General features: G+C 54.6%; 1 protein-coding gene across 1 annotated transcript; it reads right to left on the reverse strand.

The window, feature by feature from the left end:
- Positions 1-1,983: 1,983 nt before the first annotated feature.
- On the reverse strand, positions 1,984-12,266 carry LOC135176528 (prosaposin-like). The gene is made up of 15 exons (XM_064145666.1): positions 12,206-12,266; positions 6,221-6,345; positions 5,875-5,952; positions 5,648-5,773; positions 5,220-5,408; positions 4,815-4,958; positions 4,594-4,650; positions 4,352-4,360; positions 4,128-4,235; positions 3,847-3,930; positions 3,556-3,734; positions 3,285-3,456; positions 3,122-3,202; positions 2,908-3,015; positions 1,984-2,822 (listed from the first exon to the last, which is right to left on the reverse strand). Exons 1-15 carry the CDS (start codon positions 12,264-12,266, stop codon positions 2,787-2,789), a joined length of 1,557 nt encoding a protein of 518 aa, XP_064001736.1. The 3' UTR covers positions 1,984-2,786.
- Positions 12,267-12,760: the final 494 nt, after the last annotated feature.

The following is a 12,760-nucleotide window of genomic DNA, read 5'->3' on the forward strand; positions in this document are numbered from 1 at the left end:
GAGGGGGAAAAGAAAAGAGTGGGGAAAGGGAAAAGAAAAGGGGGAAAAAAAAGGTGGAAAAGGGGAAAAAAGGGAAAAAAGAAAAAGGGAAAAAATAAAAAGGGGAAAAAAGAAAAAAAGGAAGAAAAAGGGGAAAGGAAGAGGAGGAAAAAGAAAAAAAAAAAAAGGGAAAAGGAGAAAGAGAAAAAAAGGGAAACGAGAAAAAAATTATAAAAAAAGAGAAAGGAAAAGAAGAGGAAAAAGAATCTAAATCAAATGCCATGAGTCCAGGCTGGACAGGGCTGGAAGCATAACGAAAGTGCCACCAGAGCATCCCCAAGCGTGGGCTAGGGGACAAGCAGCTGTTCACGCCTCCACCTCCACCACCGACCTGGGCAGAGGCGGGGCGATGTGGTGAGAGGCTGAGCCCGTTTGGCACAAACGTCACCTTTCCAGCAAAGGAAACAAAGACCCAAAAAAGACAACCCCAAACCGAAGACATTTCTCCATTTTGCTGGCTGTACCAAAACGTGTTGCGATGTGGGACAAGAGAGAGAGACTGACAATGAGGGGGGAGGGGGCTTCTGGATGTGGAGTTACTCGTGCGTGTCTTTTATTGCCCTTTTCTTTCCCCCTCCTTTTGCTTTCGGGTTTGTTCGTCCTGGGGGGCTGGGGAGGGTTGTTTCCAAGCGTAACCTCTTGGAGAGTTTCGGGCACGGTCTGTTACGGGACTCAGAAATACACTGTCTATGGCTTTGGGTAGCCTGTCTGTCGTCCTTCCTCCCTGCGTTCCTCCCACCCAAACTGCCTTTTGGAAAGCAAATCACTCCTTTTGTCTCTTAATTCACCCCTCCAACCATCACCGTCATGAGATGCCGCCTGGGTCTTGCTGCAGCCTGGAACTGGGGGAGAAGTATTCGTTATAGACTCATAGAACAATTTTGGGTTGGGAATGACCTTTTAAGTCATTGGAATCAAACCACTGTACAGCTCTGCCAAGTCTGGTGCTAAACCATGTCCCTCAGCGCCACATCTCTGCCTCTTTTAAACACCTCCAGGGATGGGGATTCAACCCCCTCCCTCAGCAGCCTGTTCTAGTGTTTGAGAATCCTTCCAGTGAAGAAGTTTCTTCTAATGTCCAACCTAAACCTCCTGTGGTGCAACTTGAGGCTATTTCCTCTCATAGGATCACTAACCCCCACCGCACCCCAATCTCCTTCCAGGGAGCTGTAGAGAGCAATGAGATCTCCCCTCAGCCTCCTCTACTCCAGTCTAAACAACCCCAATTCCCTCAGCTGCTCCTCACCAGACCTGTTCTCCAGACCCTTCACCAGCATCGTTGTCCTTCGCTGGACCTGCTCCAGCACCTCACTGTCCTTCTTGTACTGACAATCCCAAAAATGAACCCAGCAAACCAGGGACCTCCCCACTTCATAGAATCAACCAGGCTGGAACAGAGCTCCAAGATCATCCACTCTAACCTAGTACCCAACCCTGTTCAGTCAACGAGACCGTGGCACCACGTGCCTCATCCAGCCTTTGCTTGAACATCTCCAGGGATGGCATCTCCACCACCTCCCTGGGCAGCCCATTCCAATGCCAATCACTCTCTCGGACAACAACTTCCTCCTCACATCCATCCTAGACCTCCCCTGGCACAACTTGAGACTGTGTCCCCTTGTTCTGTTGCTGCTTGCCTAGCACAAGAGACCAACCCGACCTGGCTACAGCCTCCCTTCAGGGAGTTGTAGACAGCAATGAGGTCAGCCCTGAGCCTCCTCTTCTCCAGCCCAAACACCCCCAGCTCCCTCAGCCTCTCCTCACAGGGCTGTGCTCCAGGCCACTCACCAGCTCTGATGCCCTTCTCTGGACACCTTCCAGCACCTCAACATCTCTCTTGAATTGAGGAGCCCAGAACTGGACACAGCACTCATGATAATGATCATTCTGCAGGTGCTTGCCAGCACCCCAGGAGAAAGAGGAGGTCAACAACCAGCTGGGCTCACATGAAGAGTTTATTTGTGGTGAGATGCTCCCGTGCCCACTCAGGACTGGGTGCTGTGGGAATGCCCCCCACCCACAGCTGGGAGGGACAAGCCAGCACCCAGCTCCCTCTTGCCACCACAGCTGAGTCAGCATCAGGGATGTGTGCATGAAGGGAAATCTTTGCCCCTAGACTCGCTCATTTATTTTTTGCCCAGTGACTCTTTAAAATATATTTATCTCTATACACCTCCAGCAACTGGTTGGACTCCAAGTCAGTGTCCTGCAGGTGTCCTGCAAAGCCAGGCACCACAGGTGATTTAAATCCATTTTGTTTCTTTAACAGGTGACCAGAGGGACAAAAAAAATAACATTAAAAGGCACCCCTATTTGAAGAGGGGCCAGCAAAGGGCTGGGCTTGCCAAAGCCAACAAAACCTGCCACTGACCGAGCAGCAGAAACCAGCCCAGCCTATGGGCATGGATCCACGTTGCAGGATCTGGGCCTTATGAGTAGTTCAGAGCAGGATTGTGATGGGGATGAAGAGGGACAGTTGGATTTTGCAGTCAGCCCAAGACACAGCACGGCTGAAACCCCAAGTCCTGAAAATATGAGAGTCCCTTAACCTGATTTGGAAATCCAAGACCCAAGGGTGGAAAAGGAAGTGGCAGAGGTGGCTGGGGATCCCCAAACCCCCTGTCAGGGGGGTGAGGCTGGTGGGCTCCTGCCATTGCTGTCCACAGGCAGAGGCCCATCCAAGGGAAGGTGTCCAGGATCCTGAACCAAAACAGCAAGGTAAGCCCAGCCAGATGGGGAGGTGGCTCCTAGTTCCATAGGCGACGTTGGCAGTGTTCAACAGCCTAAGGAGAGATGGGAAGGAATAGTAGGGGGAGACCCCCCCAGACCCTGACCAGCCCTGGGGAGGCAGATGTGACAGACACTTACATTGCACTCAACTGCTGTGTCCATGTTCTTGCACCAGTATTGTGGGCCCCAGACACAGGGGTCTGAGCCCAGGAGATCCTCCTCGGGTGAGTCACAGGCTCTTAGTTTCTGCATTACAAAGGAAAAAGGGTGGAAGAGGGAAGGATTAGAAACCCCACGAGCACCCTGAGCCCCTGCTGCCGCCATGGCATGGGATGCCCCATCCAGCACTTACAGTGCAGATGAAGTTGGGGTCCAGCACCTGCACCAGGAGCCGCACAGCCGCTGGCTCATACTGCACCACGAGCGCCTCGCACTGGGAAGGAGAGAAGGGGTGAGCTCAGCGGCAGCGTGTTGGGGGGTCGCTGCCAAGCTGGGTGCTATCCCCTCCAGCTCACCTTGCCTGTGAAAGGTGTGGGCAGCAGCTCGCAGCCCTTCTCCAGTACGTCGCTCAGCTCTGCCAACGTCTCGTTCTTCAGCAGCTCGTTGTCGAAGTAGGTGATGATGATCTGGCAGACGTTGCAGAAGCCACCCGCCCCCACCATCAGCTGCTCCAGCGAGGCAGCCCCTGTGGGACACAGGGAGGGGGTGGTTAGCACCCCCCTCAGCGCTCTGCTTTCTGGGGACTTGGTGTTTGTGTGCCACCCGTGTGCCCCGGGCTCACTTCTGTGGGCGTCCCCGTCGCGGGGGCAGCAGTGCAGCATGGTGCAGATGGCCGCGGGGTCGGTGGCCTCCAGCAGCATGATGACCACAGCCTTGCCGTAGGAGTCAACAAAGTCCTTGCACTGCCCGATGACGCCGTGGGGCAGCATGTAGCACACCTTCTCGATGTCATTCACTAGTTGCTCCTGCCGGGAGAAGGCAGGCAAAGGGAATACCCCTTCCTTGCTGGCCCTTTTGCCCCCCATCTTTCCCAGCCCTCCTCCAGCATCCCCAGACCGCAGCAGCAGCAGGGCTCACCTCCGTCACGTTGTTCTCCAGGAGGCTCTCAGCTGCCTTCACAGCGAACTCGCACATTTCACACAGAGGCTGGGTCCTCTCAGCCTGTTGGGACAAGGTGGTGGGGCACAGGCCAAGCCCCCCCAGAGCTGTCCCCATCCCAGCCAACAACCCCCATGAAAGATACTCCCCACCTCGGGAAAACGGAGATGGTCTGGGACAAGAATGCAAAATAAGGCTTTCTCCTCCCAGTGTTTGGGTTTTAAGGAGCATGGCAGAGCTATGGGAGGGTCCTCACTTACCCTCAGTGTGCTCAGAACCTTCATCACCTTCTCTGTGAACAGTGTCTGGAGAGAGAGCTGTGAGGTGGAGGAGCAGAGTCCCAGGTGGCCACACAGGTCCGTCGGGTCCTGGAGAGAGAGAGAGAGCCATCCCAAATTGGTCAGGCATCACCACCAGGAGGGTGAGCCTGTGCTCCCCACTTCCCCACAGAGGGTGACCCATGATGGGTGTTGGTGTCACTTACCTCAGCCAGCTGCCAGTGGAGGGGCCGGAGAGCAGCAATAAAGGGTGGAAATGAAAAGAGGGTTACAGTGACTGCAAACCAGAGAGCAGGGCAAACCCTTCACTAAGCTGGGAGGGTAATTAGCAGAACTAGAGCAGGGGGCCCACATTTCCTGACGAAATGCCCTTCACTGTGCCGCTCAGATCTGCATGGTCACCCACCCACCCAGTGTCAGCACCTCCAGGAGCCACTTGTTGGCTTACCATGTACTGGAGCATCTGGGTGGCCACGGCTGTGTATTCGGTCAGGTAGAGCTTGCACTGCATGTGGGAGACACAACATCAGTGACCAGGGTGGACACCCCACCACTCTGCCAGCAGTGCCCAACCCCATGGGTGCTGCTTGAAAGCAGATGGCTGCAAAAGGTGTGCCTGTGCCATGGTGGCATTGAGGAGCAAGCCCAGCACGATGCTGGAAGCCTTACCTGCTGTGCCAGATCAGGTGCCAAGCCCTTGCATGCCGGCTCGAAGTGAGAAACGAGAGTCTGGGTGAAGCCAGAGTTGGTCACCAGCTCCAGCTTCACTGCAGCCACCAGCTGCAGGCAGTCCCCACACAACTCTTGTGTCTCCTGAGGGACAACATCGGCATGAATGCATTGGTGCCCTCCAAAATACAACCCAGCCATCCATGCCTGGATTTGCAGGGCTGGCATTTAAATGCCAGTTGCAATCTGGGGTAGCATTTTGTCCCAAATCACTCTAGTCCCCCCCTTGCCTCCTCCAACATCCCAGCCTCAGACTGGTGCCACCCCAGTCTGATGCCATTTCAGCTGTATGGCAGGTGACCCTCATCCTCGCGTACCCTTGTGCTTGTGCCTGTGTACCTGGGCCTCACCACGAGGCAGGTCCTGGGGGTAGAGCAGGAGGGGCACGTTGGCAATGAAAGGGGCAACCAGGTCAGCAAAGTCCTGAGCGTGGCCTTCAGGGAGCGGTGGTGGCTTCTGGAACTTCAGGGCCCCTGTGGGGTTCTCCCGTGGCTGGCACATCTTGATGGTCCCACACACCACCTTTGGGTCTGACTGGGGAAGCAGAAAGCAGGGGGCTTGAGGCTGGCTCTGCCTCACTACCCTGCTCCCCACTCCAGGCCCAGGTTGTCTCCATCCCCAGGTCATTTCCCTCCCCATCTGCAGCTCACAGAGGTTTTTTTTTCCCCAGGCTCCCCTGCTCTGCAAGACCTCAGGACACCCCAAACCATGAAGAAATGGAAATCCAGGGAGGGAGGGGGGAGGGGGGGAGGGGTCCTCCCTCTGCCAGTTACCAGCACTTGCTTGCCCAGCTGGACAAGGATGAGGATGCCAGTGTTCACCATCTTCTTGCACTTGACAGACCAGTCCTGGAAGGGCAGGTACTGGCATCTCTTATCCAAGAAGAGCCGCAGCTTTTCCTAGGTAACAAGAAGAGGGGTCAGGGCTGGGTTGGCCACACAGGGTAGTGGGGGACACATAACCCCCAGCTCCACACACACCTTCTCTGTCCATGACCCACCTCAGTGCGATTGTCCTGAAGGATCTTGCCCACTACAGAGACCACCACCTGACAGAGGTGACATGGGAGCCCCTTCTGCTGCAACAAAAGGGATATGCCACATCGGGGTGCTGCCATGGCACCCACGCCCCACACTTGCTTCCCAAATCCCAACTCTCCATCCCAGAATCACTCCACCGAGGGCCACTAGGATATATCATGGGGGACCAACTCGTTTTTGTCACTCCCCCTTCAGACAAAACAACATCACGGTGGGCAGACTGGGATTCCCCACCACCCCCCCCCAGCCCCAGGTTCTGGGGTGCAATGGGAGCATCCCTCCATCCCTCACTGCTGGTGTGGTTACCCCCAGGGCCTTGTCCCAGGCGGTGATCTGGCAGAGCTCCAGCGCCCCGCATTTGGCTGCCGTCACTGCATCACGGCACCAATCCTCCGGCCGCTCGCTGCATTCGTGGAGGGGACTGGCCCCAGCTGCAAGGGGGCAGAGGAGACCATAGCATCATAAAACCATGGGGTTGGAAGAGACCTCTGGAGATCATCCAGGCCAACCCCTATGCTCCAGCAGTGTCACCCACAGCAGCAAGCCCAGGATCATAGAATTGGTCAGGGTTGGAAGGGACCACAAGGATCATCCAGTTCCAACTCCCCCTGCCATGGGCAGGGACACCCTACCCTAAAGCAGCCTGTCCACAGCCTCATCCAGCCTGGCCTTAAACATCTTCAGAGATGGGGCCTCAAGTGCCTCCCTGAGCAACCCATTCCAGGCTCTCACCACTCTCCTGCCTGCTGAACAACTTCCAGTCCGAATCACAACGGCCAGGAGGGTTTGGAATCTCTCCACAGGAGGAGACACTGCACAGTATCACAGTATTATCAGGGTTGGAAGAGACCTCACAGATCATAAGTCCAACCCTTAACCACAGAGCTCAAGGCTAGACCATGGCACCAAGTGCCACATCCAATCTTGCCTTGAACCTCTCTCGGCAGCCTTTTCCAGGGCTCCAGCACCCTCACTCCAAAGAACTTCTCTTCAGATGGAACCTCCTGGGTTACAGTTTGTATCCATTCCCCTTTGTCCTTTCACCCGGTAGTTTAGCAACAGCATCAGCACCTCAGCCCCAGGGCACCCTGAGACCATCTCTTGCTTCGAACCAACCTCCCCATCAGCACCTTGACACCAGGGTGATGCTCCTCAGCATCTAGCCCTGCTCTTTCACAGTGACAGTGGGGTTGTGGAGATTGGCCCACAGCTGCTGTGACATCCAGCACATGACTGCCCATCAAAGCTGGGCTTGGCTTCAAAAAAATCATTGACCAGTGTCGAAAGCTAAATGACTTTGGGGACCACCCTCAGCTTTACAGCTCTCTTTGACAGGCTGGGGAGGTGACTTGCTTATAAACCCAGCAAACCTGCACCTCAGCCCCACACAGCAGCCCAGGAGCCACGCCACGGCTCCCGGCAACGGTTGAGCAAGCCCATTTTCGGGTGGAATTGACTTTTACGGGGTGTATTTCCTCCCAACAGCAGCGTTTTCCCCTGCCTGCAGAGCCCCGGCGTGGTGGCAGGGCGCGGCGCAGCGCCGGCGAGTTAATTGGCACCTTGGTGTGCCAGGAGGCACTGGCGATGGGGCAAGCGGTGACTGCCAGAGGGGGCTGCGCCCACCCAGGATGCGAACAGGGAGGAGGTGAGGAGCCAGCACAGCCCAAGCCCTCTGCTGCCTGGCTTAGGGCAGGAGCTGCTTCTCAAAGCCGGGGGGAAGTGGGGAGGAGAACATCCACAAATGAACAGTTTCTGCTGCATACCTTCCTGCAGCTGCTGTTTCTAAACAAAGCACCAACCCCTCACACCCCACACCCCACCCACCCCCCCCGAGCATTTGCACCCAGATTCTAACACCTAGTCTTGGCCGTAGTTGGAAGATTGGACTTGATCTTGGAGGTCTTTTCCAACCTCAAAGATTCTATGATATTTGTGTGACCAGCAGGTTGAGGGAAGTCCTCTTCCACCTCTGCCCTACTTAAGCCACAGCTGGAGTATTGTGGGCACCCCAGTTCAGGAGAGACAGGGAAATACTGGAGTATTGTGGGCACCCCAGTTCAGGAGAGACAGGGAAATACTGGAGTATTGTGGGCACCCCAGTTCAGGAGAGACAGGGAAATACTGGAGAGAGAGACCAGCAGAGGCTATAAAGATGTTGAGGGACTTGAAACATCTCTCTTCTGAGGAAAGGCTCTCAGCCTCTTGCCCTGAGCTTTCACAATGGCAGCGGGGTTGTGGAGATTGGCCTGAGGCTGCCCTGAAGCTGTTTAGGCTGGAGAAGGGCAGCCTGAGAAGGGATCTGATCAATGCTAATCAATATCTAAAGAGCAGGGTGGGAGGATGGGGCCAGACTCTTGTCAGTGGTGCCCAGTGACAGGACCAGGGGCAACAGCCACAACCTGGAACCCAGGAGGTTCCATCTGAACACAAGGAAAAACTTCTTTGCTGTGAGTGGGCAGAAGCCCTGGAGCAGGTTGTCCAAACTGACTCTGGAGTCTCCTCCTCTAGAGAGAATCCAAACCCACCTGGACATTGTGAGCCTGAGCAGCCTGCTGTGGGTGACCCTGCTTTAGCAGCAGGGTTGGACTAGTTGAGCTCCAGAGGTGTCTTCCAACCTCCACCACGCTGGGCTTTTGGGATATGACCTTGCACAGCAGGAATGAAAGCCAAGGCAGAAACTGCTCCTTCAACCTGCCCTGCCCTTATCAGGCTTCTCCCCAAATGCTGCTTTTCCTGCATGCTGGATTCTGGCAGCACCTTTGGCTCATCCACAAGACATGTTGGAGCAGCAGGTTCACAGGATGTTAGGGGTTGGAAGGGACCCAAGTTGATCATCGAGTCAACCCCCCTGCCAGGGCAGGACAATACTATCTAACACAGAGCACAGAGGAACACATCCAGACAGGCCTGGAAAGCCTCCAGAGAAGGAGACCCCAGAGCCTCTCTGGGGAGCCTGTTCCAGTGCTCTGTGACCCTTACAGTAAAGAAGTCCCCCCTTGTGTTGAGGTGGAACCTCCTGTGCTGCAGCTTACACCCATTGCTCCTTGTCCTATCCCAGGGAGCAGTGAGCAGAGCCTGTCCCCCCTCTCCTGGCCAGTCCTCAGGTGTTTATAAACATCTAGCACATGCCCTCTCTCTTCTCCAGACTAAAAAGTCCCAGGTCCTTCAGCCTCTCCTCATCAGGCAGTGCCCTCCAGTCCCCTCATCATCCTTGTAGCCCTCCACTGCACTCTCTCCAGCAGCTTGAGATACCTTGGAGCACCCAGCAAGTGTTCAGGGATGAAGGGGCTGAGGGAGGGGGTCTTTTGATACTCCACCACCACCAGCCTTGCCCACTCCCAAAAGCACTGCCACAGCTTAGTGGGTGCCATTTGAGCCCCGATTACCCCATTGAGTGACAGCAGCAGGGCAGGAGCAAGCCCTGGGGCAGGGTGAGTCTCCCTGGTTTCCCATGCAGTGCTTCCCACACACCACTCCAGCAGCAGCACCACCACCATGCCTCGATCACCTCATCAGCTGAGAGAGAGAGATTTATTTTTGTAACTCTGGTATCAGGACAAACAGGATTGGTGAGTCAGAGGAGGTGTTAAGGGGCAGCACCAAAAAAAAGAAGGAGAAGGGAGGTAACAACTCCATAGCTTGTTTCTGAGCTGCCTGGCCTATAGAGGTGGGCATCTTTCACAGCCCCATGCTGGCAGCTGTACCAGTAGGGTAAGGATGCTGCCAGCAACAGCATAGAGTCACAGAACTGTTTCTGTTGGAAAAGACCTCTAAGCTTATCAAGTCCAACCTTCAGCTTAAAACTGCCATGGCCATTAAACCATGTCCCAAAGTCTCACCTCCACACAGTTATTGAACACCTCTACCTCTAGGGATAGTGACTCCACCACCCCCCCTGGGCAGCCTGTTCCAATGCCTGACCACTCTCTCAGTAAAGGAATTTTTCATAACATCCAGCCTAAAACTCCATATGGAACAATTTCAGGCCATTGCTTCTTGTTCTATCATTAAATATGAGGGGGAAGATAACAGCTCCCACCTCAGCCCTACCTCCTTTCAGATAGAAGGTAATGATGTCTCCTCTCAATCTCCTTTTCTCCAGACTGAACACATCTCCAGGTCCCTCAGCTGCTCCTCACCAGCCTTGTTCTCCAGACCCTTCACCAGCTTTGCTGCCCTTCTCTGGACCTGATCGATCATCTCAATGTCCTGCTTGCAGCAAAGGGCCCAGAACTGAACCCAGTACTCAAAGTGTGGCAACATCAGCGACCAGTACTGGCCCTCAGCATGGTATGGATTTACTTGGCCTGGTTTGGAGCTGCACCTTCCCCCTCAACCCCCCTCCACCTCCACCCCATTTGATGCTCCCTCCTCATTCTGCTCAAGCTGAAACTCAAATACCAAGTGCAGGGCCAGAAAAATAATGAAAAATAATGACAATGCCCAGCTGCTGAGAGCAGGTGGAGCTTCCCAAAGTGGAAAGCATTGCCACAGGGCAGGCAGCTGGGGCAAGCAGTGGCCTTTGAGCTCACCTCTACCTTTTAAAGAGCCCTGCTAGAGCCACCTCATGCTGCTGGGCACCCAGGCAACAGGATGTCAGATGATGCCATTTTTGGAAAGCCCTGGCACAGAGCATGGGGCAAGTCCCATGTCACCATGGTGGCAACCAGGACTGCCTTGTCCCTGGACTGTCAGCCCCCCCGTGGGGTGAGGTGGGCTTTGCTCAGTGCAGGATCCATCATGAAGCTCCAGATGGGACAGGGCTGAGTCGGCATTCCGTGGAGCCCCGGAGCGTGCTGGCTGAGCCGGCAGAGCCTGGCGAGCAGGTTGTGACGTAAAGCCCAGGGGTGGTGGCGTGGGCTCTGGCGCCCCAGTTCCCGGCCTGGTGCACACCCCTGTTACAGCAACACCATAAATATGCTCTTCCAGCACCAAAATCCTTCTCCAAAGCTCATGGTGGGCCCTGGGCCCACAGCTCTTCTAGCCACACTGTGCCACGAAGCCAGGCTACCCTCACACAAGCTGCCGCCAGCTCCTAGGGCAGGCGTTGCCTGGAGGATGGACGTGCTGAGCCTGGCTGAACTTTCCTGCTCTGCTTGTTGCTGGCTGGAACACCTCAGCATCTCTACCCCCATCACCAGGCCACATATGCTCCACCATGAAGTCCACACCTGGGCAGATCACACTGGAGGAGGCAGGTGCACCAAGCCTGGGCAATTAGGGTGGAAAAGGAATTCCTCCCTCTAAAAGGGCTTTTATTCTGGCTCAGGAGCAGGGCTCCACAGCTTCCCTGAGGAAACTTCCCCTGAAATACACGATTTCCCCTTAAGCAAGGGCTGGGGATTGAAACAGGCTCTTCCCACCTTGTTTTCTGGGCATGGGAGAGGCATGAGTCAGTTATCACAGAATGATAGGGGGTGGAAGTGACCTCAAAAGATCATCCAAGTCCAACCCCCCCTGCCAGAGCGGGATCACCTAGAGCAGATCACAGAGGAACGCATCCAGGTGGGTTTTGAGCATCTCCAGAGCAGGAGACTCCACAGCCTCTCTAGGCAGCCTGCTCCACAGCTGTCTCCCACACCATGAAAATCTTTTTCCTGATGTTCACATGAAAACTTAGGATTTTCTCACTCTTATCAGGGTTGGGGGTGCCCAGAGGACAGCAGAAGTTCTGCTGCAGGAGAATTTGTTCAGAGTCCCAAATCCTTAATGATGAGAAATCTCCACAGGACACCAGGCCATGACACTGTGTTCACCACCCTACCCAGAGCTCAGCAAGCCACAGCAGAGGAAGCTTCCTGACTGCTGTACCTCATCCATAGCCCCTAGAGAAAGGGGCAGCTTCAGGTGAGAACATGATCCTTGCATCACACAAGGATAACTTCATGGCTTCCCCAAGCTCATACATTCAGATCCAGGTCCCAGCATCATGGGCAGAAGCAGAAAAACAGCCCTCCTCCCCAAAATGTCTCACCAGCTGGCCTCCCTCCTTCCACACACCAGCAAAACACCAGCTCCATCCAAATTCCTGCTCTCCAGTGAAAAGAGGGAGCAAACTACCTTTTGTCCCAAGATCACCTTTAAGGGTAGAAGTCACAACACTCAAATCTCAGGTGGGCAAGACATAAACCAGTCAGTGGTGCCACTTTCCCAAGCTCTCCTCTGGCCTAACTCCACCACCAGAGGAACAAAGCAGACTATGGAGCTTAAATATTGTAGCTGTGAACAGCTTTGGGGTTCAGAGGGGTTTTCTGGGTACTCCTTGAGTTCTACCCCCAGGCCTGGCCTTACCTTGGTAGGAGCCCAGGCACACAAAGAGGATCAGCACCCAACCACTCCATTTGCTCTCCATGCTGTTCCTAAGATAGTCCTCAGTGGCTGGTTCCTCTCCTGTGCTGCTCCCAGTCTGAGGAATCTTGGATGGGTTGGGAGAAGTAGTGAGAACCCACACCTACGCAGGGCAATTACCACACCCCTCTCCTTACACCTTGATTATAAAATCATCACCAGCCTGCAAGTAGAGGGAGGGACCAGAGCTAGGCAGGCATTCCCAGGGAGTCAAAGCCAGCCCAGAACCTGCTGTTCAACACTACCTTCACTACCTCTTGTCTGCAAAGGGTGGGAGAAGTGTTCTGGTGCCACATGACACGACCATTCTCTGCACTCTGCACCCAGCAGAACACTTTCCCTTACAAGAAAGGGCAGCAGTGGGGATATTAAACCAGTAAATTTAGGACAAGAGAATTGATGGTGGATTTACAGGCCACCTTACAGCATTTAAAAGGCATTTCATTCAAACTAAAGCAAGGAATAAAGACAAAGAGGAAAGCCACATTAAATGCAAGT

Source organism: Pogoniulus pusillus, chromosome 6 (genome assembly GCF_015220805.1).
Source record: "Pogoniulus pusillus isolate bPogPus1 chromosome 6, bPogPus1.pri, whole genome shotgun sequence".
NCBI lineage: Eukaryota > Metazoa > Chordata > Aves > Piciformes > Lybiidae > Pogoniulus > Pogoniulus pusillus.